The 27,084-nt window shown below is 37.6% G+C and overlaps 5 protein-coding genes across 7 annotated transcripts; 1 reads left to right on the forward strand and 4 right to left on the reverse strand.

Moving 5' to 3' along the window:
* Window positions 1-150: 150 nt before the first annotated feature.
* LOC137737333 (uncharacterized) lies at window positions 151-3,627 on the reverse strand. Its single transcript, XM_068476780.2, has 7 exons — window positions 3,219-3,627; window positions 2,834-3,005; window positions 2,598-2,647; window positions 2,051-2,351; window positions 1,476-1,664; window positions 1,198-1,380; window positions 151-664 (listed from the first exon to the last, which is right to left on the reverse strand). The coding sequence occupies exons 1-7, from the start codon at window positions 3,404-3,406 to the stop codon at window positions 419-421; spliced, it is 1,329 nt and encodes a 442-aa protein (XP_068332881.2). The 5' UTR covers window positions 3,407-3,627; the 3' UTR covers window positions 151-418.
* A 4,766-nt stretch (window positions 3,628-8,393) lies between these two features.
* Window positions 8,394-11,357, reverse strand: LOC137738340 (putative beta-1,4-xylosyltransferase IRX10). Its single transcript, XM_068477978.2, has 4 exons — window positions 10,909-11,357; window positions 9,840-10,228; window positions 9,365-9,606; window positions 8,394-9,252 (listed from the first exon to the last, which is right to left on the reverse strand). Exons 1-4 carry the CDS (start codon window positions 10,991-10,993, stop codon window positions 8,739-8,741), a joined length of 1,230 nt encoding a protein of 409 aa, XP_068334079.1. The 5' UTR covers window positions 10,994-11,357; the 3' UTR covers window positions 8,394-8,738.
* A 6,295-nt stretch (window positions 11,358-17,652) lies between these two features.
* Window positions 17,653-20,037, forward strand: LOC137737292 (sec14 cytosolic factor). 3 transcript variants are annotated; one of them, XM_068476735.2, is made up of 6 exons: window positions 17,653-17,983; window positions 18,427-18,679; window positions 18,794-18,830; window positions 19,028-19,133; window positions 19,281-19,391; window positions 19,674-20,037. In XM_068476735.2, the coding sequence occupies exons 1-6, from the start codon at window positions 17,837-17,839 to the stop codon at window positions 19,788-19,790; spliced, it is 771 nt and encodes a 256-aa protein (XP_068332836.2). In that variant the 5' UTR covers window positions 17,653-17,836; the 3' UTR covers window positions 19,791-20,037. The 3 variants fall into 3 exon arrangements, with proteins under 3 accessions (XP_068332836.2, XP_088539289.1, XP_088539290.1); XM_088683164.1 differs by having other exon boundaries at window positions 17,742-17,983; window positions 19,286-19,391; XM_088683163.1 differs by lacking the exon at window positions 19,281-19,391 and having other exon boundaries at window positions 17,741-17,983; window positions 19,674-20,014.
* Window positions 20,038-20,208: 171 nt separating this feature from the next.
* Window positions 20,209-22,446, reverse strand: LOC137737291 (cytochrome b-c1 complex subunit Rieske-4, mitochondrial-like). The gene is made up of 2 exons (XM_068476734.2): window positions 22,150-22,446; window positions 20,209-21,059 (listed from the first exon to the last, which is right to left on the reverse strand). Exons 1-2 carry the CDS (start codon window positions 22,349-22,351, stop codon window positions 20,416-20,418), a joined length of 846 nt encoding a protein of 281 aa, XP_068332835.2. The 5' UTR covers window positions 22,352-22,446; the 3' UTR covers window positions 20,209-20,415.
* A 453-nt stretch (window positions 22,447-22,899) lies between these two features.
* Window positions 22,900-27,008, reverse strand: LOC137736908 (glycine--tRNA ligase, mitochondrial 1). Its single transcript, XM_068476223.2, has 9 exons — window positions 26,380-27,008; window positions 25,684-26,066; window positions 25,437-25,554; window positions 25,065-25,259; window positions 24,754-24,978; window positions 24,395-24,454; window positions 24,218-24,298; window positions 23,741-24,146; window positions 22,900-23,339 (listed from the first exon to the last, which is right to left on the reverse strand). The coding sequence occupies exons 1-9, from the start codon at window positions 26,872-26,874 to the stop codon at window positions 23,107-23,109; spliced, it is 2,196 nt and encodes a 731-aa protein (XP_068332324.2). The 5' UTR covers window positions 26,875-27,008; the 3' UTR covers window positions 22,900-23,106.
* Between the last annotated feature and the right edge of the window lie 76 nt (window positions 27,009-27,084).

Here is a 27,084-nt window from a genome sequence, read left to right on the forward strand (position 1 = left end):
GTAAAATTAACAGTCTAGAATAACACGAGGGCATTCTCTTTCCATGAAAAAATGAAAATCCTTACGCTTTTCATCAGTATGAAGGTAACTTAAAATTCGGCCGTCGGATTCAAGAATTTTGAGCTTCATGATTCAATTTGTGAGCAGAAATGGAAAATCTTGCAGAGAATAACATTGAGCATCATCTACTTGACGGTCCATAATTCTCAAATCCAAATGAAACGTACATTTGTGAAGGTAACTGTCTACAATGCCAAACATAAGTGCAAGAGCAAATTGTAATATCCCACTCAACCTGTAGCTGGAAAGAACTCGTCAAATGTAATCAACGTCTTACAAAGCACCCGGCTACATTTACAGGACGACAACCCCCACCAGCTTTATTCAGCTCACACAAATAGTTCCGACATCTTAAATCTTACATACTAACCAATTTAAGAGAGTTGGCCTTCTCTTGCAGGGTGTCTAGCAGGCTGTCGAAACTCTTCTTGAAAGAATCCACTCCCTCAAGTTCGAGTTGGTTCCCAACGTAGCTCCAGTCGATACCTACCTTCTCCAGTGCACTGTAAATGCCTTCAGCTTCGGATACATTGGAATCAATTGTCCTTGAAACTGTGCCATGGTCGACAAATGCTTGAAGAGCTTGGTCTGGCATGGTTGAAACCTGCAAAAGGAAAGTCAGCATTAAACATTAAGCAATATGAATCAATAAATCAACATTGACAGAGTAAATATTCGTCATACGCTAGAAGAAAGATGACTTATTTTTAGCCACGCGTCTTGGAACTTGATTTTTTAATCTCATTTTACTACCTGTAAGACCATCTCCAACTGAAGGGTCTAGAGGGCTAGAGGGCCGAAAATAGACCAAAAACGGTCTCCAACCAAGGGTCAGGCCAAAGGGCTCATGGGCCCCACTGGGCAAAAAAAGAGCCAACCAGCCGACCCTGGGTGGGGCCACATGCTGACATCATATTTGATTTTTTTTTTTTTTTTTACAGTTTTTTAACAGTTATTTATTTATTTACATTAAGTAACATGAAACAACATTAAACAATATTAAACAACATTAAATAACATTAAGTAACATTAAACAACAAGTCTATTTAAGCAAGTAATGTATCATCACAGATGTAAAATCATGGTAATAATAACCATCAAGCATCAGAGATCAGGTTGGACAATGGGATGGCTCACCGTGTCAGGGCCTATGAGAGGAGCAACATATAAAGTATCGGGGTAGGCAGGATTCTTGACGCTGGTTGAGGCCCAAAGCAGCCTCTGCTTCTTAGCACCTTTTTTCACCAAAGCCTCCCATCTAGGGCCAGAGAATTTCTTTTGGTAGAGTTGGTATGCCAAAGCAGCTTGAGCTACTGCAGCCTGACATAGTTAACTCATCACGTTAGCAAATCTCACATTCAAGGTTTATGTTCGTGATTAAAAAAAAGAGAGTTGGACATCTGATTTTGATATACCTTTCCTCGAAGGTCAAGGGCCTCTGGAGTTCCAATCTTTTCAAGCAACTTGTCAATGAGGGTGTCCACCCTACTGACAAAGAAGGAAGCAACACTTGTGACTCTGGAGAGGTCGCCTAGTCCAGAAGCCTCAAGGCCATCCAAGTAAGCATCAATCACCTCCTCATATCTACTGAGCGAGAATATAAGCTGTGCACACACATTAAGAGAAAGTATGAGTTAACACTTCTACAATTAGGGAATTGCAATTCTATTATATGCTAAATAGTTCAGTCGAATGAGAGATGATGCCACAACCCCAAAAACTTCCTCTCATTAAAAAGGCCTAACAAGAACAATGATCACTCTGCACGCAAGAACTTATGACAACTATAGCGCATAGTGCAGATTTCATTTACGCTGTCAAAATAATCACCTATGAAAAGCCCAACCATACCACCACACAAACTTAAAATTCCATTCAGATGCACTTTTGTACGACTTTGTTGGCCATCTATTCTTGGTGAAGCACAGATTCAAAGAATTTCACCCCATAAAAGAGGAAAAAGCAATTAGTATAGTAGAATTGAACTTACAGTCACATTGACACTTATGCCATTTGCTATAACTTCCTTAATTGAAGGAACGCATGGAGCAGTGGCAGGAATTTTTATGTAGACATTAGGACGGGCAACTACTTTATGAAGCCATTTTGCAGCATCCACAGTCCCTTGGGTGTCATCAGCAAGTCGGGGAGAAACTTCAACAGAAACGTAACCATCACCAGCATCAGTTTGATCATAGATAGCCTCAAAAAGTTTGCAAGCATCTTGAATGTCCTTCACCACAAGTTCCCAATATGCACTTTCAATGTCTTTTCCTGACTGTACAAGTTCCCTGTAAATTCCATTGGAATATGTTATTGACATATGAACACTGTGTAGCAAGGGGTATGCCGGTTAAAAATTTTCAACTCAGAAAGAGGGGCAACAAATCCAACTTTCCCATCCCAGATGCCAAGAGCTTATAACCCGAAACTCAACAGAGTTCCACACGCAATCATTCCAGATACACATGCGATTCAAATAAAAAATACCGCAACCACAGCCCCTTCTGACCAACCAAGATAATCATTGAAAATACCTGAATTGGTCGTTGTAAGCATTTGAAGTTGAGATTGCTTTCTGGAAAATCTGCAATCCGGCATTACATAGAGCTAGTTAGATCGGATTGCACATAAAACACGAAAACTGCAAAAGGCATGGTAAAATAAACGATATTCAACTAACATATTGACAGTTTCACTTACAACCCCATTTCTCATTTGATCTTAAACCAACAAGCGAAGTTCAAAAAACATAAGATAAATCAGTAATTACCGCTGGGTTACTGGTTACACCTCGAACCCCGCTTGCGATAAGCGGAAGCAGATCCGTCACAGGCCGGCAGAGGTTATCATACCACGGACTCTGTCCCTCCTTCTCATACAGATCATGGAGATAAGTTCTCTTCACCGGATTTCCATTCCCATCACTCTGAGAACACCTCACCCTGCAAAAGAATTAAACTTCCGTCAATCCAAATGAGCAAACCTTTTCGATTTGCAATCAAATCAGCAACCCAGAATACTAAATTACACAACTTTCAAGTTTCATCAGAAAAAAAAAACGAAATCAAGCAAAAGAAACAAAGCTCGAATCCAGCTTCTGATAAAAAAAAATTCAAACAAAGATAATATGCAATCGGAAAAAGGGGAAGACTTACACCAGAGATCCCCGGAGAGAGGGCCTGGTTCGTACGGAGAGCTTGGAGGAGGAGAGTTTGGAGTTGAAAGTGGCGGCGGGGGTGGCGAGGAGGCGGATCAAACACTTGGGCTGCGGCGTTCTGGGGCTGAAGGTGGAGGAAAAGGAGGAAGCGGGGGTGGGATTGGAGAGCTTGGAAATGGAAGCCATTGCTGGATCACAGAGAGGGGGGTTTTTGGGGGGGTGGGGTGGTGGTGTAAGTTGGGGGTTGGTGAAAACGCGAAGACTGATTGATCACTGAAGGAAGGGGCTTTTATATTTATTTACGATACCAACGATGAAATTTTTTTCTTTTTCTTTTTTTGGGGTTAAATATTTTTGGATGATTTTCGGTAGACCCGAAACGGTAGGTTGAAGACAAGGACTCAATCGCGCCGATGGAACAGTTGGCAGGGACTTGCAGGTGCCAACGCTTACTCAATCATGACGTCATTTTTTTATTTTCAAATATTTTAAAAGAAAATTTCTCTCTAGACAAAAATGATTAAAACTCAAAATTGTTAGGTCGTGAATAAAATTGAAGAAATGAACACATAACCATTGTTTGAAAAAAAAAAAAAAAATTATTCAAAGGGATTGTACGAAATTATTGTAACAGTTGTAGTGAATTATTATTAGTACTCTTTTTTTTTCAATAATTATTATTAATACTTTAAAAAAATTCATCATGTTCGTTATACTTTTATAAAATTATAACGGAAGATAGACATGATATTTTAACCACGGGCTGGTAGTCCAGTGGTAAATGACGGATTGTGAAGCTTCCTTCAAATTAAAAATTGAAGGTTTTGGGTTTGAAAGAGGCTGCTAGGCTAGAAACTAGACTTGTAGTCAATGGAGGCTGAACTTGTAACCAAGGAAGACTGAAATGCCTCGGTAAGTCTTCCTAATCCCCGAAATGATCCTCTTTTTAGAAAAAGAAATACATGATATTTTTATTGTGAGTCTACAATAACTTTCTAACTTATAAATTATAATTAAGTAGATACATGCAAATATTGCATTTGAAATGGAATGTTTCCTTAATTTAAAGAGCGATGCATGGTTTACATATGATGCATGGTTTACACGGATTACATATGTTACATAGTTTGCAATTTGCATATGTATGCTATATTGATGTTGTAGAAGCATGTGGTCCAATTTTATTAGAGAAAATAGGTCACGAAGTTTGGCACACATTTAATTTTGGACATTTATGATCTAAATTCAATTTACTAAAAATACCACTTGAAATGCGAGAAGTGAAACTCGCGATTTTTTAATATTCAAACCTTGAAAAGCGAAATTGGATTTGGTCACAACTCACAAGGAAAGATTTGACCGTAAAGTGTCGGGTATAAAAGTAAATAATTGCAGCCAACTCAATTAGAAGTTTTTTTTTTTGTTTTGTTTTTTATTTATTATTATTATTTTTTATAGGTACATGGAAGTAGGATTTTCTTCCTTCCCTCTCACTTTTCTCTTTATTTTTTCTTTTTTTCTCTATAAAAAATCAATATAAGATGTTAACGTAACTTAATTGTAACCGGTCAAATATGAAAGAACTGAAAAAGAGAATTCAACTCTAAATACATGATCAACCATGTATATGTTGCTTGCAAGTATATAACTGTACAAGAAGAAGAAGAAGAACAAGCAGCAGCCAATTTGGCATCATATTCTGCAACCCTTAATATATATCAGCACTTGTGAATGCGTATGTCATTATTCAACTGATAGCTTGTGATTGTGAGCTGAAAAATTCAAATGAGGGCTCTCCAAAATTTAGAACCCCACTAATATTTGTCAAGCAATTAAAACTAAAGCTGGATGTTTACCAAAAAAAACTGAAGCTGGACTTTCAGGTTTATATGACCATCCAATCCATAATAATTGTATATAAGCTTAACTTAGGTACAATAATTGCTAACAGACGTAACATATATCCAAGCTAGAAGTCAAGTTTGCAGCAATTCAATCAAAAATCGGACCGCGCTAGTGGTCTCCTATCACAGTGGTAGAAATGAGTGTTGTCATTGCATCATGACGTGAATTCGAACACCGTCAACTCCGTAATCTAACTTCTAATCTAATAAATTTATCGTTTGACAAAAAAATAAAAAACCAGCATGCCCCTCGCATGTTTATTGATTTTTTTTTTTTAACACATGGCTTCTAGAATTTAAATATTTCGATTTTTTGAATAAGTAATATCGTTTGTAATAATTAAAAAATAACAAAAAAAATACCAAAATGAACTTTTATTTTCCCCTGCTTTGCTACTACAATATTTACTTTTCTCAGATTTTAGTAGATTATTATTCTAAAGGCAACTTGGGGAGAGAGATTACGTTTATAAACAAATACATACTGTTTTAAAATATTGTCACACGTACAAATAAATGAGGAAATGGCTTTAAATTGCTTTAAATTGACTTCTCGAATTAATTTAATTTATCAAATATTTTACTTAAATTAGTTGCTTGACCCCATCAAATCCCCGACTTTTAGGATAAGCTCACGGGCTGAACTTTTTTGTTATGGTTTGCAAGTTCAACACGTAGCATTGCAATATTTAATTGAAATACTATCATTTTAGTTTTTTTTTTTTTTTAATTTTATTTAATTTGTTTTTTTAGCACAAACGAGATTGTCTATCATAAAAGGAAGGGAATGAACTTAATCTCACAATAGACTAGCAATGATGTGGTTCAAATTCACCTTTATCAAGAATGAAATATAAAATCTCTCACTTACAGTGAAGAAGAATACCACTGAACCGTAGTACTAAATGATTCGTCTCAGCGTTTTTATGCGTAAGTAACTCTTGATCTCTACTGACACTTGAATAAGAGGATTATTAAAAATAAGTTTTTGTGTCATGAATCAAAAGAAGTACCGATTTGTCAAATAAAATTGTAGAATTTTTAGAGACTTTCCATTGAGATTCTTGAGTGTAGAACCTTATTTGACAATGTCCTAGGCCTCACTACTATGTTTCTCAATTATTTTTTTAGTTTTCGACTTAAATACTCTAGTAAATATGTAAATATACATTTATTGCTCAATTAACAGTAAAATTGCTTCGAAATTCTTTAAAATGGTTAACTTAATGCACTGGAAAAATATTTTGTGAAAATAAAAAACTTGCATTTTTGTTAAGAAACATGGGTGTTAGGTGGGCTCGACGCATGCAAGATAAGACAGACTCAGCAAATGCAAAATGCGGCGAACCATGACATGCAAAACAAGACAGGCTCGACTCACAAAAAATTGGGCGGGCTTCTGATGTGCAAAACGAGGTGAGCTCCACGCACGAGAAACGAGGCAAAATACGGTGCACAAATCAAGGTGTGCAGGGAAAATGAGGCTGGCTCTATGCAAGCCAAAACGACGTGAGTTCCGTGGATGCAAAAAGGGGTGGCCTTCTAGCACGCTAAACGATGCGGACACCTCACATGTAGAACGAGGCGAACCCAGGCATAGAAAACGAGCAGGCTCTACGCACGCAGAACGAGATGAACTCTCGGGTGCTTAGAAAACGAGTCAAGCTTCTTGCACGGAAAAATATATTTTGAAGAACATGAATACGATAGTTTGTTACAGTGGTAAGAGAAATAAAGGAAAAATTAACAAAAAGGTACGAAGATGATTCAAATTCCTAGGGTGTATGAAAGTCACACTAACTATCGTATTCATGTTCTTCAAAATATATATATTTTTTTGTGCAAAATCTATTATAATTCATATTTAAACACTTGTAATCAATGATTTAAAACCTAAATTTAAAGATATTTGAACCTTTTTTTCTTTTTGTTAATTTTTGTTTTATCTACATCTGAACCATATATTAATAGAACTGTCTTTGTCAACCCAAATAGAGGGAAAGACTATTCAACAAAACAAAATTTTGCTATTTTTTTGTTTAGGCCTCATTCACATGTGATTTTAACATCTCAAACTTAAAAAAAAAAAAAAAAAAAAAAAATGTACACTAAATTTACATTTTAGCATCTCTATATTTTCATTTATTTTATTACTTTTGGCCTTAAATATTCTATTAAATATACATGTTGCTCAATAAATTGTAAATCCGCTTCTAAATACATTATAAATATTTGTTTAATGCTCATGGAAAATATTTCAAAAAAAATAAAAAATTTGTTTTTTTTACAAAAAAAATGTGGATATATTTTCACTTTCGCCTCACTGTGAAGTTTTGAAAATTAAGGTGATAATTGCCGTTGAGATTTTTTGAGTGTAGAACCCTATTTGACAATATTTTGGGCCTCACTACTATATTTTTCACTTATTATTTTAGTTTTCGGCTTAAATATTCTACTAAATATACATTTGTTGTTCAATAAACCGTAAAACTGCTTCCAAATTCCTTAAAAAGTTTAACTTAACGATTAGAACTTGCAAAAAAAAAAAATTTGCATTTTTGACAAGTAACACAGGTGTTAATCGGGCTCAGCGCATGCAAAACGAGACGAGCTTAACTCATGCAGAATGAGGTATGCAAAACAAGGCGTACTCGGCTCACAAAAAATTGGGCAAGCTTTTGGTACGCAAAACGGGGTGAGCTCCGCACATGAAAAACGAGGCAAGATACGGTGCACAAATCGAGGTGTGCACGAAAAATGAGGCTGGCTCCGTGCACATCAAAATGAAGCGGGCCCTATGGACGCAAAAAATGGTAGGCTTCTCGCATGAAAAACAATGCAGACACCTCACATGCAGAATGAGGTGAACCCAGGCACACAAAACAAGGCGGGCTCACGTATGCAGAACAAGAAGAACTCCCTAGTGCTTAGAAAACGAGTTGGGCTCCACGCACGAAGTAATATATTTTGAAGAACATGAATACAATAGTTTGTGGACAAAAATATGCATTTTAACATCTCTATATTTTTCACTTATTTATTACTTTTGGGCTTAAATATTCTACTAAATATACATTTGTTGTTCAATAAATCATAAATCCGCTTCCAAATACATTATAAAGATTTCCTTAATGCTCACAGAAAATATTTCGAGAAAATAAAAAATTTACATTTTTTTACAAAAAAACGTGGATTAAACTAGATTGTTTACCATAAGAAGGAAGGAGTGGACATAGTCTCATAATAGGCTAGTAATAATGTGGTTCAAATTTACTTTTGACAAGAAACTCTTGATCTCTGCTGACACTTGAATAAAAGGATTATTACAAATAAGTTTTTGTGTCATGAATCAACGGAAGGACCGATTTGTCAAATAAAGTTGTAGATTTTGAGTAGAGCAGCACAAAAGCATATCCATAGAGAATCTGCTTAATGCCAGCAGCACAGCACCTATACAAAATTCATTTAACAAAACACAGGACAAACGGCACAAAGCAATCCGATGCATCAGCAACTCAACTATATTCGCGTTGCGAAAGGATCTGCTCTATGCCAATACCAGTACAAAATTCAGCTGCATTCCGGAAGGGAGAAGAAGAATGGTAGCACTTCCATTACCAAGGTTTCAGGTCTCCCACCGGACCTGCTGTCCAGTTCAAAACCTTTTCATCAGCCTTCATGTAAACACTTTGATCATGGGGCAGTTTGCGTGCCAGCCCGTTTAGTATCTGATGGAATGCATCCCCTGGTTGCGCAGGTTGTGGGAACATCATCGCCCATTTCATCGAAGGATTTGCGAGCAATCTTTGTTTCCTTAGGATTACTTCCGGTGGAATAGAAGTGAGGATTGTGTCCAGGTCAGGGACATCTTCCTCAGCTACAAAAACACCGATTTCTTCCCACGGGATAGCATCAGCAAAGGGTAGAACAATGTCGTCGGCTATAATAACAGGGATGCAGCCAAATACCACTGCTTCAACTAGCCTTGGACTCCAAGGGGCCCAACCTAGAGGACATAAACAGAATATAGATCGTTGCATATCTTCGTAATATGTAGTTGGATGGTCCGTGGAGATGTCAAAGAGTGGATTGTTCTTGAAATTTTCCCAAACAGCCGCCCTTGCACCTCTGTTAATCAATTAAAAGGGTTAATAAGACGGACGTAAGTCTCAAGTCTAACTTGACATGAAATCATGTTCCATAATTTCAAATGGATAAAACACTGTCCAGACAAATATACCTTGCATAGTAACCACCTTCAGGGTCATTATTAATGTCATAAAATAGACCACGGAAGTAGACAAAGATGGACCGTGGAGTTTGTTTGGGAATCAGGTGTGCCTGCATCTTCTGTGGTGGAGCATATGGAGGAATTGTGATTGAACCGTCCTTCAAGCATACGTGGTTCCGTTGTCCAAACGTCTGAACCAAGGTGGCACGCTGAAGTAATGGAAGAATCCCCCGTTCAATGGCTTTCTCTTCCTATAGAATGCCAACATATTTAGACCACATATTAGTCACGGCTAGTACAAGTAGCATTCTGTTACTTCTGCAAGTAATGATCTGAATGCAATGGATGAATCTTTTATTGAGGTTCTGTTGACCGAACTACAAATTCATAAAAACTCAAACTTATCATGTTCCAACACAAATTACTTTCTTCAATGGTTTACCCCCAAGAAATTGTGGTTAGATACGAATTTGAAGTGTCTTACCTGGTAATGAAAGCAGGCTCCAAAGTCATGGGGAACAACAAAGAAGTGATTAGCTCCTTCTGTTTGATTCCAATAAGGCCAGTTTGTAGAAATGAGCTGTATTGCACTTCTCATCATCCGTGGTGACTTGAAGGGCAATGGCAAGCCAGTGGGGGTAAGGTCACAAGTAGGGTAGATAGGAGTATAAAACCAATCTGCTTCCTCCGGATTAAGGGTTCTAACCGGGCTAGATAAGAGGAACCGATGCATGTAGATCTCAGCAGCGAACATATGGTTGAGACATCTCGGGTCTTTCTGAAGGATTTTCTTGTTGTATTTGCTAGGTAGCTCATACACATAAACCTTCAACCTTCCAACTGGATTATCCTCCAAGACATCACCAGCGCTTCCTGCATCATTCTTCCATTAAGTCAATCGGAAACAATAACAGAAAAAGGTATCAAGCAGAATAAAATATACTTATCGAACATAAATTTAAAGCCATTCTCAAGAATCCTTTTTCTTAAAGCTCATCTTTCCAAGAACCGAACTGGGTTCTCCTCTTTTCCAATTTCCATGCATAAATTGTTAAGCTTTGATGTAATGAACAATCACATTATTAGTCTTTATCCAAGTTACATTATAAATTCAATTGCAACTCCTAATCAACTTGGGCAGACTTGGGCCCACCCACATTTCCTAGCACATTTTTATCCCCTATGCACCGTCTTTGAATTTCCCATCCTGCAGTTTAGATTAATTTAAAGTACAATACCACTTGAATAAAAAGATAAAACTCCTACTCAACTGGGGGAGCTAATCAAAACTACTGTTCCCAATTTAGTCCTACAATTAAATCCATTAAGAGAAATGGCAAAATTACTGAACCTTGGCCTATCAGACAAAGCAAAACTGCAGAATCACTCAGTTTCTACACATTATGAATTGTGACTAAATCGAAAAAAAACGAAAAGGCATTTCTTCAAACACATGAGAGCCTATAACAAACAATGACACCTTCTATATGCAAATGTAGCAAAAAGAGAGCGGCTTTGCAACTAATTCGAAGTAAACAACGAGAAAAACATACCCGAAATCCGCTCCGTTCGTACATTCTGATCAGCTCCGATTCCACAAGCCAAACCACAAACAACAAGAACAGCAAAAACCCACATTTGAGTTCTCCTTTTTTTACCCCACTGAAAGCTCAAGACTCAATCTTTAACCCCTAATTCGACCGGAAATCGAAATGGGTTTTCGGGTTTTCGTGTCGAAGATGCTGCAATGCAGTGTATATGAAGAGCACATGATGGGTGGGAGGTCGTGTGGTAGTAGTTGGGGAGCTTTCTTAGAGTCTAGGTTAATTGAATAAGAAATGGAGGGTAAGCATTGATAGGGAAATGCAGGGAGGAATTGCTTGAAGAAACAGTGAAGATATTGACATACATTTTCTGAATTTGCAGCAAACAAGATGTACAAATCCATGTGGTTAGTGAAAGCTGTATTTTTTTGGCCGATTTGATGGCAAGTCCATTTCGCAAGCAATAACGCGCCAAAGCTCTGCTATTTTATATTGTCTAATACTACCATCTATTTATTTAACCAAAAAAAAAAAAACCCATGTATTTATTAAGAGGGAGGTGGTTTGTCTACCCTCCCATTTTCATACCATTTTCATGCCCTCCTGTGATGTGTGGTCATGGTTAGGCTACGTCAACATTTTATATTAATTTTTTTATAAAAATAATAAAACAAAAAGTAATAGGAATATCAAATGTTGACGTGTCTTAACTGTGACCACACAATCAGGAGGGCATGAAGAGAGTATGGAAATGGGAGGGCAGACAATCCACCTCCTATTAAGAGAAAATCCTTTGTCAACCAAAAACGCAAAAAAATACTATTATAACCCACTATAGGTTGCAAGTCTTCGCTCTCTCTTTACACGAATTTTACTTAGCTGATTGCTCGAGGCATGACAATAATAATATGAAGGAAATCAAATGGTAACTTTAAGAATGTAAAACTAGAATTCATAATGTAAAATATTTCGCTATACTCAAAAAAAAAAAAAAAAAGACTTCATCCAAATGATAATTGAATAGCATGAAAGAAATAACACTAACTCCACAAAAAAGATATTTTATACCCACAAAATTTGTCTTAAAAAACTCCACTTGGAAATCAAAGCTCAAATTTACAATATTTGGACTTTGTTGTTGATTTTACGCTCTTCAATTCTATTTCTATATGTTCTACATCAATAGTGGATTCTGCCTTTTATTGCTAATTCCATGTTAGTAATTACTTAAAAATGATTTTTTTTTAATGTCTAATAGGTTTTGGGAAGCATGATGCGCTTAAGAAATACTACAGATGAATTCTTAGTTCAAAAAACTAGAATATGAGAATTACGAGAAGGAGATGACAAAATCATGTCTGTTTTGAAGTTAACTTTTGAAAATTTGAAATGACCATCTTTGAAACAATATATGTTTTGCATATTGCTTAATATTCTTTAAATATTTTGAGATTGAAAAGGATAGCTCGATCCAACTCTGGATGGCGGAATGATTGCTCCAATCTTCAAATAATTTAGACTTGGAGGATATGGGTAATGAATGTTCTAATGGGGAACTCATTTTTTTTTAAAGATGTTACAAAGGATATGGCTATAGCATTATTACCAAATGCAAGATGCACGATCTTATGTGCAGAACTAGTGTCACAATCCGATATAGGATATAACCTTTCCTTTCAACACAAGGCACAAACTCCTACAATCCACATGGAATTTCATCAGAAAGAAATGTTGGGAAAGTACGCTCCCTATTAACGAACGGTGAAGGGCTTACCTTCTTGTATCGAGCTTAAAGGCTTTACGGGTGTTGAATTTGTACAAGGCTCGAGTTGAAACACTCGAGGCAGTTGAACATCTCGACGAACAAACACAATATAAAATTATAAATAAAATTTTATTAATTTAAAACAAAGAAATACTACAGAATTGTCAAAAAAGCTACAAAATTTGAAGAAAATACAGCTTGACTAATTAACTTGTTATTCTATGAGTTGCAAAACATCCTATTATAAAGGAAACTAAAGCAAAACTTAATCTCCAACGGGTAAGAAATCATAAACTTAACGGGCGAAAAATCTTAATCTTTGACCTACAAGAAAAACCAATAAAAAGAACAATAATATTAAAACTAATTTTCCTACAGAGGTATCTACTATCTAGACGTTTCAGAAACAAAGATCAAATCACTCCCCAGGTCTGTTGGCAACCTCTATAACCTACAGACTTTAAGAATATGTGATACACGCAACCTTAATTAAAACGTTTCGAAAAGGAATTATATAATTTGATCAGCTTGAGTCATGTTTATTTTGATGAGTATGCGGAAGTTCCATTTGGGATGAGACGATTGACTCATGTGGGAAAATTACTTTCCTTAAATCTGGATAGGCGGAGGAGTCATAGAATTCACGAGCTGTACTGTGGCTTAAACCAATTGAAATGTCAACTAATTATTAGGTTGTTGGAATATGTGATAGACAAAGAAATCAAATATGGTTGACATTTGAATCGAGTAGTTGTTTGAGAGATGGAAACGACTACTACAACGACGAAGATTGCTAGAAGGTCTCCAACCAAACCTAAGTCTGAAATTTCAAATATATACATATGTATGTATGTATGTATGTATATCTGGCTACAATGGTGCTAAATTAGCACCATGGGTGTGTTGTGCCTTGGCTGATTATCTTCACCAACATACAAACCCACAGTTGAATAGTTTAAAATACAAGAAATAAAGACACCGAGAAATTTACGAGGTTCGGCAAAAACCTGCCTACGTCCTCGGAGAGATATTGCTCTTCACTATGAGAAAAACAGTACAAGTTACACATGAGTTAAATCGACATAACCCAATCCCATATCCCTTGTACACCCACTCACAGAATTTTCCCAAGAGTCTCACTCTACCCCAAGAGTTCTTTCACAAGAGACCTTTCACTCTAGCTCTCTTGATTTCTCTCACCCGTGCCCATGGTAGAGCCAAATGCTCTCACCATCTCTTTGGATGCTTTCCTTAATCCAAGCATTCTCCCTCGGCAAGCATTTAAATAAAAATCAGCCCCTTTTCTTCTCCTCCTTTCTTCCATCCGAAAGCCAAATAATTATGGCTTTGAAAAAGCCATAAAACAAGGAACAAATCAAGCCACAAAATAAGGAACAAATCAAGCCACAAAACAAGGAAACATAATCCTCATCATGATGTTCCCTCATCAATATTGTTTTGTTTCCTAGCCTAATTTGGCCACTATCCAACAGGGTGATGAGTGGTATGTTACCATTGAATTTGAAAAAGATTAATTCAGTTATACAATTTATGGGAACCTGAGGAAGTTCCAGTGCTTGGCCATTTACCTCATCTCAGACATGTTGTGTTTCAGGATATATATGCCTAAGCTTAATTGTGTGGGAGCTGAGTTTTATGGCTATAACCATGTTAACAATGAGGGTACAACGAGGAGGGCGGCTTTGGCTTCGACCGTTCCAGCAGTGAAAAACTTAAAGATTATTGATTGCCGAGCTCTAAGTAGTTGCGGCGTTTCCATGCATGCCTCGAAGAGTTGAACTGAGAAATGCTCCCACTCATGCTTTTCCATCTCTGAGCCAGAAGTTGATGTTATGTTCTATCAATGACTGAAGGGCTTCGCTTGTCTGCCAGTAGGGGCTACTGAAAAAAAAAAAAAAAAACCCCTAATCTTCGGTCACTGATCATTAGTTGTTGTGAAATGTACCAGATGGGCTAGGGCTAGAAGCGGTTGCGTTTTCACGTTTGTTTGTTTGTTTGGCAATATCAAAGACATTCTAGCGTCATGGACCAGCAACTTTAGCTGCTTAATTAATTTGGGAGTTTTAACGAAACACTCTTGATATTGTTCACTTTTAACGAGAATGACATTTTTACTCTAAAAAGTCACTCCTGATACTATTCACTTACAACATTTTTTTGTCATTTTGATTAAAACTCAAACTTTTCAAGCTATTTTCATTAGTTTTGCTTAATTTAAACACGTTGTTTTCACAATGTTTTCGGAATAACACTACGTAAGACAGAGATTTTCATCTTTCACTCCTTAAATCTCACATTAATAGTTTGATTAGTAGTACAACTAATGCAACCGAAGGTCATTCTGTAAATGTTATCCTTTTCCTTGCAATGGAAAACCAAGGCAAACATTAATTACAAATTATTTACGCATTTTGTGTCATGTTAACATTTAGTAAATTCTTTGACCAACTTAGCAAAGGGATGTGTAATCCTCTGTCAAATTTCTTACCAACAAGACTATACCAGACTTCTAATCTGAACCGTCCAACAAAATTTAATGGCTTTAAACTTTGCACCTCAGATTAATTTCATTGACTCAAATTAAAAGTCTTGTATGGTATTGTTGAGAGAAAATCATGTTCCCATCTATAAGGGGTAATTTTTCCAAAGTGCAGTATACAATAAGTAAAAGAACATGAAACAATGTCTTTCTTTTTTCACTTGTATAACTATATAAAACCGCTTGAACACTCGCCAATTAAAAAAGTCTCTCACAAGAATGGAAATAGTATGAGTTGCTTTAAAAAGAAATTGGCATTGAAATCAAGAAACAGCTTTTCCTGAAAGGTAGTGTTAAAAAGGCCAAACTTTTCAATTAAAGTTTGTAAACCAAATGAAACGAACGGACCAGGCCCTTATCAAGACAATGAGAAGTCATATGGTTATGTTAGTTGGCCTAACTCAGAAATAAAGCACAATCATAATAACTTTCTTTTGGTTTTCTAATATTAGAGATAAAAGAACGGACAAACGGTAACGGATGTTGGTCAACGGACACAAAACAAGAGTCAACAATGGAGAGTTGCAAAACATTTTAAAAGTTGAAAGGTGTTAGCCACTTAGTACTACGATTTAGTAGTATTCCTCTTCATTTATAAGTGAGAGGTCTTAGGTTCAAATCTCGCTAAAAGAGAATTTGAACCATATTATTGCTAGTCTATTGTGAGGCTAAGCCCACCTCTCCCCTAGTGTAGATAATATCGATTGTTCAAAATAAAAAGTGTTTTCCCTCACTTTCAAAATCAATCAATGTCGTCTCTGAAATTCACTATCCCACATCAATTTGGTCATTCCGTTAAGATTCCGTCAACTATTCTGTTAGTTTGTATGTGAGACCCACAAATCCAATGAAATGGCGACATGTGGATTACACAAAATAAGGGTATTTATCGCAAATGGTTCCTAAGATTGATCAAGTTCATCATTTTGGCTAAAGGAGAATTTGAACCATATTATTACTAGTCAATTGTGAGGCTAAGCCCACCCCTCCCCTAGTGTGGAAATATCGATTGTTCAAAGTAGAAAGTGTTTTTATCACAAATGATCCCTGAGATTGATCAAATTCATCATATGGTCCCTCACTTTCAAAATCAATCAATGTTGTCTCTGACATTCACTACCCCACATCAATTTGGTCATTCCATTAAGATTCCATCAATTCTTCTGTTAGTTTGTATGTGGGACCCACAAATCTAATGAAATGGTGACACATGGATTACACAAAATAAGGGTATTTATCGCAAATGGTTCCTGACATTGATCCAACTCTTCATTTTGATCCCCGAGTTTCAAAAATCAATAAATTTGGTCCCTGACTTTCACTACCGTACATCAATGTAGTCCTTCCATTAAAATTTCATCAATATTTTTCGTTTGTGTGTTGATGTAGTCCTACTAATTCAATTATATGACTCCACGTGGATTAACTAGAATAAACTATTTTCTTTTAAGAGTAAACCAACAGACAAGTATTCCGCATTGACATTTTTCTAACATCCCACAACCCTAATTGGAAAAAATTCAATCTAAATTCAATAAAATCGAATCCAAATTCAATTCAAATTTGATAGGCCTATAACCAACTAGAGAGAATGATTAGGAGGCCAAGTACTTCAGTGGTGTCATGGTGCCTTCTTTTTCTTTTTTAGCATACTTGATGAAGATGACAATGACTTTTTTTTTTCTTTTAGTTTTGGTTTTTAGTTTCTTATTTTACTTTTAATTTTAAATCTTAAAAAAAATAGTTTTTTTTTTTTTTTTTTTTATAATTAATCCACGTGGCGCTATATGATTGGATTAGTGGGACAAAAATATTGACGAAACTTTAACGGAATGATTAAATTGACGTGCGGTATTGCAAGTTAGGGATTAAATTTATTGATTTTTGAAACTACCAAAATGAGGAGTTGCATCAATTCAGGGATCATTTGCGATAAAAACTCTTATTTTGTGTAATCCACGTGTCACAATTCCATTGGATTTGTGGGTCTCACATACAAACTAACAGAATAATTGACGGAAAGACCAAATTGATATGGTGTAGTGACTGTCACAGACAACATTGGTTGATTTTGAAAGTGAAAGACCAAAATGATGAGTTTGATCAATCTCAATGACCATTTGAGATAAAAACTCAAAAAAAAAAAAAAAACAAAAAATGTTAAAAGGTGTTATAACAACTGGCAAGTAGCCATTTACTATAGTGGTAGGAAGGTGTTGTGAACGATATGTTTAAACTACGTCCCTGACTAATTCAACATTTTCGCTCGACTCTAAAAAAATAAGGAATAAAATTGATTTTGTTAGATTTTGACGAAAGCTCACGAGTACGTCAAATTTGAAAGTCGGCATGCAGACAAACTGCTCAGCCATCTATTGACAATTCCCAACTGCCTGGATTTATGTCCTCTTCCATCTCTCTCCCTCTCACACACTTTCCCTCGCTTACTTTCTCACTCTCTCTCTCTCTAGATATTTATTTAGAAATTGGAAAGCTGCGTTTGTGGTAGGACGTGGGAAGAACAACAGAGGAGGTGATTGGACTTAACTGGATAGATAATTTAGCTGAAAAAAGGGGGGGGGGAGAGAGAGAGAGAGAGAGAGAGAGAGAGAATGGAATCATCGAGCGGGAATGGGAAAGGCATGGCAGAGGCATATGAGGAAGTGGAAGAAGAAGCAAACTTTGAGAGCGATGAGATAGAGAGAAACAAAGTGGGAATCATGAGAGCACTTGTGGAAAGAGAAGATCCCTCCTCCAAGGTTGGGATTTGGATTTGGAATTGGATCGCTCCTTCCACTCTCTCTCCCTTGCCTCTTTTTGCCTTTTTCTCCTTTCTTTTTGTTTATAATTCTTTTAGTGAAACTTCTTTTTCATGATTTTTATTTTTAATTTTTTATGAGACATTTTAATATACTCTAATTACGAGGACAAAGTTTAAAATTTGGCTGTAAGAGTAGACATACTAGTCTGACTAACTGACCGAACTCATGTCAAGCTATTTGTAATGATTTTAAATTTGGTCATTCACTAATTCTAACAAGTACCTCTAGTGTTGGTTACTCAAGGAAAGTTCATAAACTTGTTACTTTATGCGATCTCAAATTAGTGTTTAATTTGAAGCTTTTGCTTTCTGTGTATTGAGATCGCCCTCATTGTTCATATTCTTCTCACATTTGCATAATGCTTGTGTGCTGGTATGCAGGATGTGGATGATTTCATGATTCGGAGATTTCTTCGGGCGCGTGATCTGGATATTGAGAACGCTACTAACATGTTCCTCAAGTATCTGAGTTGGAAGAAGTCATTTATGCCGAATGGCTCCATCTCGGAGTCAGAGATTCCAAGCCAACTTGCTCAGAACAAGCTGTTCATGCAAGGCGTGGACAAGACTGGACGCCCCATTGTCGTTGTGTATGGTGGGCGGCATAAGCAGACCACACCTGAAGAGCTCAAACGTACGTACTACTTTTTTGGGGAATCTGATAAGATATGAGACCTGCATATGTTTTTGATTTGATATGAGATTCTGAGATATGAATTCAGTAAGTTATCGACATTTCCTTTTGCAGGTTTTGTAGTCTACACTCTTGATAAAATATGTTCCAGGTAACTCACACTTTGTTATGACAGCAGACTTTTGGTGGTTCAATCATTTTAATACGATGGTTTTGATGAATTATCGATATCTTTGAATGAGCGCAGAACGATTGTATTGTGAAGTTAACGTCGTAAGAGTTGAGATGCGAACTGCAAATCTGCAATGTCATAGACTCATATGTAATATGTTATATTTATCTTTTCAGAATGCCAGCAGGAAAGGAAAAGTTTGTATGCATTGCGGATCTTGAAGGATGGGGCTATACCAATAGCGATGTTCGTGGATACATAGCAGCGCTGACGATCTTACAGGTTCAAATTCCTTGATCCATTGCATCAAACGAGATTATAAATAGTTTTCGATTATCAATTAGGTGAACGAATGCAATCAGAGCGTGCGTGTCCGTTCTGTTCAGTTGTGATTTTGTTTTTGCGTCTGCACTTTGTTGTCTTGGGCAGGACAGCTACCCGGAGAGGCTTGGCAAGTTATTTTTTGTCCATGTGCCTTACATATTCATGACTGCTTGGAAGATGGTTTACCCATTTATTGACAACAAAACCAAAAAGAAGGTAAACTACTTTGCAGCCCCTACCGTCATCTTTCTTTAACTTGCGGTCAATGGGGGAGTCAGGATACGAAGTGAAGACCTCTTCCAACGTTGGGAAAAGAAGTACCGCCAGACTAAGATGATGCTAACCTTGTTAATGTAGTTAAACTAGAAACGTTGAATATGTCATGAACCCGATAAGGAAAATAATTTGATGCACAAACCGCCAGACCCGGAGGCTCAAGGCGCATACTTTTTGTTTGTTCAACATTAGTTTATAACTAAATCATGGTAAACATTGCAGATCCTTTTCGTCAAAGACAAAAAACTGAACTCAACCCTGCTGAAGGATATCGACGAGAGCCAGCTCCCAGATGCATATGGAGGCAGACTGCCATTAGTTCCCATCCAGAACTGCTAGCTTCTTTTCTTTAACTAGAGGACCGGCCGAGTAATATTTTGATTACTCAAAGGCAGCTCTTAGAAACATATGGCCGTAAACTCGTATTAGTTCCTATCTGAACCGAAGCGAAGACTCTGCAAAATTGTTCATGAGAAGTTGCTGTTGCCTTCTTCTGTTACACTACTTGTAAGCTATAATTAGAGATTACAGAAACTATCAAAGTCGGCATTCTTTCCCATTTATTTATCGGCCAATTGCGTTGTGAGTTTGATGAGTTACTTTAGCATGTGTCTAACTAACTTACAACGACGGTAAGTATGGATCTGTCTACGATACAATTTAATTGTGTAATCCTAGTCAACCATCAGAAAGCAAGCGTGCTCAAGCTTCAATTATTCGATTGAATCAACCGAAGTACCATGAAAACTACACATGGTGAACAAAATTTAACTGTATTATTCAGACATCGGAACTCCACCAAGAACCGGCAGTGATACAAAATTCAAATGTGTAAATCATGACTAAAAGAAAGTATTAAGTTTGCAAACATCAATTCCCTGATGTAGAGGAAGCTATGAATTATGAAACCTCATGCAAAATGATGCACCAGAAAGGAAAAAAAAAAAAACCTGCCAGGCAATTCTCATCCGATTAGTAGCTTGTTCTCGGCCAAAAAACTGTAAGTGGGTACCTCTAGATTGAATGGTGCAGGCCCCTTGCGGATCCTGCCAGAAATGTCGTAGTGCGAACCATGGCATGGGCAGAACCAACCACCAAAATCACCAGCATTTGGCAAGGGGATGCACCCTAAGTGAGTGCAGACTCCGACAACAATAAGCCATTCTGGATTTGTAACCCTCTCTGCATCCTGTTGGGGATCACGAAGGGACTGAACATCTACACTGTTAGCCAACTTGATGTCATCTTCAGTTCTACGCCTAATGAAAACAGGCTTCCCTCTCCACTTCACAGTAACAGTAGTACCAGGCTCAATGCTGGACAGGTCAACCTCAAGGGAAGCAAGGGCAAGAACATCTTTGCTGGCAGACATGCTCAGTACAAACTTGAGGACGAGAAGCCGGATCAAGGAGGCATACACGAATCTGCCTCCTGTCAAGATGAAATAAGCAAATGCACGCTTGCTGGGGTCACCAGGTGGATACCTTTCATGGTTGTACTCATCGTACACAATTTTTGAAGAAGGATTCTTCAGAGCTGCCACAGTAGCTGGGACGTCTGAGAAAATACCAACATCATTTCCGGGAGCGAGGGCTTCAGAGGAAAATCCTGAAATGAAGAACCAACCATTCAGCAAACAAGTTGCATACACTATTGAATCTCATGCATATAATTTCAACAATACCATGTGAAGAAACATCACATTTCCCAATCTACACCTAAGGATAAATGTGCATCAGCATTCAGCAAGGCACTTTCCAATCAAATTACTGACTAAAGGCATTTAGCAAAAAACTACTATAGCTAGATTATAACAAAACAAAACGACCTTCCAGCCCCAGCCAGAGAGAGTGAGTACAAAGAATATGTAATATCTGTATGGTACAGAGACTGAATGCAAGTTAACGACTCTGAAAAGAAGACACATGTTTCATCATTCAACCCTTGGTTACAGCAGCAATCCCAAATATCGACCTACCTATCCGCATATCCAGACACTAACAATTCAATCCAGTCTAGACGAAGCCCAAGTCTCGACATAATGGTATCAACTGAAATTGTGTAGACCATAATCCGTACACAAATGACATTCACTAAAACTAAAAGTTTCCAACAGCTTCTTTTCCAGAACCATAGCCGGGTACCAGACAATGCATCTAAGCAAGCAAAGGGCTAACGAAACAGACTAATTTTTCTGTTAACGCGGACTCCCTTCAATCTCTCAATAAAGAAAGCGCAGCATTACAAAGAAGAGATTCAAACAAGAATTAATGCATATTCTGTTAAATCAAACACACCAATGTATTCAGCAATACAATCCCCAATCAAGTTTTGAAATGCACCAAAATCAATTGCAAAACATCGATTCAGAACGAGCACAAATGCTATGGGCTAACCAATCGATAAAAATCCCACGTATCCAATTAGAAATGTTACCCAATTCGATTTAATCAAAGATCGTACTTTGAAAACAAATGGATCGAAAACCAAAATTAGGACAGATTATTAGATTGAAAATGAAATGAATTAATAAATTAAATAATTAGAGAAATGAAAATAACCTAACATTTATGAACCAATTTCGATTTCCAAATCTACAACATAAGAGCCGTGATTGTACAGAACAAACATTAACACAACCGATTGAACAGAGTCAAAACCTAAATACATCTGAAGAGGAAGAAGCCAGGGGTCTGACCTCTGACGAGAGATGGAATTTTGGAATTGAGGAAAAAGGGAGCGGGGGATCTGGAAGCGAAACCGGAGGAAGAGTCGTCGTTACTGTTGTTGGTAATGAAAAGCGGATGAGATCCGCTGGAGGCAAAGGCGGGGGCGGTCTGCGACGACGACCGCCACGCCGCAGCAGAAGATGACAGCCTTCTTCCCGCGACTCTCAGCATTTTCCTCTTCTTCTGTAATCGCTAGGTAGCAATGGCCTCAGCTTCTCCGGTCTCGAAGCCACCAACAAATCAAATTTCCTTCTTTTTTGGTTTTGCCAATAAAAAGCCTTATTTGACCCCACCAAAGTCCAAGTCGAGCATTATGTGGGCCAAAACGTCGTCGTCCCTTAAACGACGGCGTAAAAAAACGTTATTTTATAAAGACAACTTGTTTAGGAAGTGATTTTATTTTTCTTTCCTTTGAAATTTTACATTCTAAATTTTTTTTAATTAAAAAAATATATATGAAAAGCGTAAAATAAAAAATTTTAAATGCTAATAATAATTTCATTTTCATTTATGTTTCTTTTAAACTGAAGAAAATAAAAAAAATTAAAAGACAAAAATACCAGTCAATATTTTTATAAAATTAAAAGAACACGTGTGCAAAAATTATTTCTTGTTGCTTAGGTTTTTCGCGTTTTCACGAAATTATTCACTGACGGCTCTCGATTCTTCAATCCGAAACGACTTGCCCTAATGTCGATCTAAGTTGTAAGATCAATCAGTTGATCAGGAAAATACAGAAATGTAAAACTTGTAGCATGTCAAATTCAGGTTTCATGAAACGGAAACAGAAAGCTGCCACACAATTTAAGAAGCATCTCTTGGTTGTGCTTCAACAACCCCGTCGGCTTTGTATAGTAATAACATTTCCAACTCAACAAACCCTATTGTATGTTTTAGATCCTCGTCGCGTTAAATCCACCCGAAACCTACTCATCTGCAGATGCAGAAGAATGATGGGGGAATGTCTCCCACACATCCGCCCAACTCCTCACTCCCTCAGCCACATCCTTCACGACAGATGCTGCCTCTTTCACATCAACGCGGATTTGATCCTTGCTGTCCCTCTCTCTGAGCGTCACCGATGATGTTGAATCCACCGTGATTGCAAAAGGTACACCCAGTTCATCAGTTCGGGCATATCTTTTCCCAATCGAGGTACCTGATCAAATAAAAAGTCAAAACAGTTAAAAACTCGAAACTGATTGCTAATCTACTTTTCACAATAACAGGTTAGGCTTCAACTACAACGAGGATTAAAGATACAAATCTTGGGTGCTCATCTTGCCTTTCTCCCATACGAGAATACAACTCTAGCATACCAGGGCGTACGCGTTTTCAAAAAATACACATGTCTGCAGAATCAGTGACTTACCACTTAACCCTACTACCAGTCTACCATAAACCGACTATCTAACTATTATGTCCGGGAACATCCCATTGAGAAGTATGGATGGATAAACATGTGCTAGAACTTATATTCCATATTTTACTTTGCAATTCAATACAGCAACCCTACATGCCAAAACAATACAAACAGAGATAATTGTCGTAGTTCCATACCTGTAATGTCAATTTTATGCGAGATTCCAGCAGCAGTCAATGACTTGGAGATTTCTTTAGCAACATCCTCATACTGATGGTTCTGAACCAGAGGAAAAACTGTGCACTTAATGGGTGCCACAAGTGGGGGGAAACCAAAAACATTCAACTGTTGATCAGCAGCTTTACTAGGCCTCGTGTAGTATGTGTGCTCAAAGAGGCAATATATAATTCGGCCGATACCAAAAGATGGTTCAATTACAGAAGGCGTGAATACTCTCTGGTGTTCTTTCTTTTTCTCCTTTGAAATTTTTACCATACTCTTCTTAATGGTTACATTCTTCCCCAGCGTGCAGACGTAAAACTCCACCTCCTCTTTAGACTCTAAATCAGCCTTCAATGCCATAGCTTCTTGTTCTTTCATGGCCTGAAATGAATAACTTCTATATTTAACAGAATTACGAGATGAAGAATCAGAAGAGAGTATTCTGTATTCACCTCCAACGCTTCAATTACATTCTTTTGGTTCCCTTTGAATGCAAGGCCGATCTCTTTCTTTACTGGAGCTATAACCAACACCTGAAATTACATAACAAGTAAAAAATGATACTGTTTTTCTTACAGGTGAAATTACTAATAACAACAATGGTGTACGTGATCTGCAGAAAACATTACCTCTACTTCTCTTGGTTCTGGATATTTTTCATGAGCCACAAGAGCTTCACCACTTTTCTCCTGTCATAAAAGAAAAGGAAAAGGAAAAACAATACTCCATGAACACATAGCTTTCCATAAGTAGTGTAAAGCCTTAGCATCACTTTATGTTGTATGGCTTCTCTCGTGTCGGCATAACAGTTTCATAGATAAAACCCCAAGTTTTAAAATTCAGAACTAAATACCACTGGAGCAAAACACTATAAATGAAATCAAAACTCAGTCAACACATTTTTACAATCATACTATCTCAGCATATTGATTGATAAAAAGTAGTCTGCAGTTAAGAGCTTCTTAAAAGTGATCTAATAAATCCTTACCGTATGAGCACGCAAGTCATATGCAGATCTATCAGCTATACCAACACACTCAATCCAGCCATAGGAACTCTCAATCTCAGCATCCCAGCAATCAGCAGCATAGTGAGCCATTTCATTTGCAAGGTGCTGACGGAACCTTAACCGTTTCTTGTCAATACCTAAACCGGTAAGGAAAAGATATACTCTTCCAATGAAGTAGCCCAACGTTTCATTGTTGACAATTCCCTAAATCGAGTGAAATTGAAGCAACGTTAAACTACGATATAAAAACAAATTAAAAAAAAAGGTAAAAATATCTGATGGAACCCAACCTTAGCAACTGCTTCACCCAAACGGATTGTCTTTGCAGATTCCCCTGACATTTGTAATTCCCTAGGGAACATCAAAAACTCCATCTCTGCAACCTCTGCAAACTTCGGGTGAGATTTGTCTTCAGGATCTACAAAATGCTCAATCTCAGCCAGTGTGAATTCCCGAACTCTCAGAAGGCCTTGGCGAGGAGATATCTGCAAATACATTAACTTGTTTAGGAATTGACATTTTAATATAGCAGAAATAAAGAGTGAATAGTGTTGCACAAAATTCTCAGTACCACAACCATTTATAGACGTAATCATTTATCCGAAGGCCTGGCAAAATCAGGCATGATCTCAGTCTAAAATCATGAGGGAAGGAATTATAACCTCGTTTCTAAAAGCCTGCCCAATTTGAGCTGCAGCAAATGGTAACTTGTTGCCATTGTAATAATACAGATCCTTAAAATTCACAAATATGCCTTGTGCAGTTTCTGGACGCAAATACCTGCAGTACAACAAGGTAACACATGAAACAAGAAGAATTAAAGGGAAAAACCTCTCACAATCCATATCTATTGATTCTAGCATTATCGAAACATAAAAAAAAAAGTCGTTTCTGTGTCTATATGCTCACCCAGGAATCAAGCCAGATGGACCAATTGAAGTTTGAAACATCAGGTTGAAAGGATAAGGATCAGATAGAGGATTCTTCGTATCAGGGGCAGTAATACCAAACTCCTTAATCTTTGCACCTAGATCTTCAGGCGAGAGGTCATCTAGCACCGCAAGTATATGCTTAAGCTCCTTGGCCTTCTCTGCAGTAATGTTGAGATCCTTCTGAAGCTTATCGTTACAAAAATCTTTCAGCAAGTGATCCGCTCGGTAGCAAGTCCCAGTTTTCTCGTCCTTCACCATAAGATCAGTGAATTTGTCAACATGCCCAGATGCCTTGAGAACCACCTCAGGTGTGACACAGGGACAGTCAACTTCCAGCATGTTCTCCTCCAGAACAAAATGCTGCAAATCAAATTTTAAAAAAAAAATACCAAAAATCAATGATTATCCATTCCTTCCCCTCATTCGTAACGTTCTTCAGAATCCGAAAAGCTCGTTACCAATCTTAACAAGTAATTTGATAAAATAAATTACACATAGATTTAAAAATTAAAACCCATCCAGAATCCCACTAACAGATTATGAAATTAACAATAATCAGAGGCACAAATTCATACTTATAATTATATACTGATAATTTAAGTTCATGCACGTCAAAGAATTTAACAAAATTCAGCAGGAAATAATTTTAGTAGAGAAATGAAGTTAATCGAACCTGCCGCCAAAAAGCAAGTACGTTCGACTTGACGGCGCAACCGGGCGGGCCGTAGTCATACAGCCCTGCAACGCCACCGTAGATGTTAAAAGACTTGATGTAGAAGAGACGCCGTTCAAGCGTATTCGACACCGCCTGACGAAACGCCTCCCTGTTACCGGACCCTTCGCTGCTGCTCAATGTTGCCTGGAGGTCCTTCTCGATCGAAGCCTTCTCCAGCTTGAGCGAGTTCAGTGCCTCAATGGCGGCGTCGATTTCCGACTTGTCGGCTTTGCCGGCTTTAAGAGCCCGCACTTGGTTCCCCTGGTTCTCGACCTCCGACAGCTTGTCGGCGAGGGCCTTGCGGAGCGAGTCTTCCGGGGCGGCCATCGGCGGCGTGAAGTGGCGGATGATGGAGGGAGGCGGAGGCGAGTGGAGGAGCGGAGTGAAGCGATTGGAGCAGAAATAGTGACCAAAAGAAGCTGATGAGGTGATGAAAGCGGAGAATTTACGCATGCGAATTTTCGCCACTTGTGGGAAACTAAACCACTTGTTCTGGTTAGGGTTTTAAGGGACGGGTCAAGAAACGATGTCGTTTCGTGAAATTTTTGGACCCGTTGGTTCATATACTACAAAGCCCAGCAAGCGGCAAAGGTATGGACCGGGACCCGTGTTAAAAGTTCTATTTAAACCGTCTACACTTCAAATTCGGAAATTGACAACAAA

Source organism: Pyrus communis, chromosome 13 (assembly GCF_041283825.1).
Source record: "Pyrus communis isolate YQ-2024b chromosome 13, ASM4128382v1, whole genome shotgun sequence".
Taxonomy (NCBI): domain Eukaryota; kingdom Viridiplantae; phylum Streptophyta; class Magnoliopsida; order Rosales; family Rosaceae; genus Pyrus; species Pyrus communis.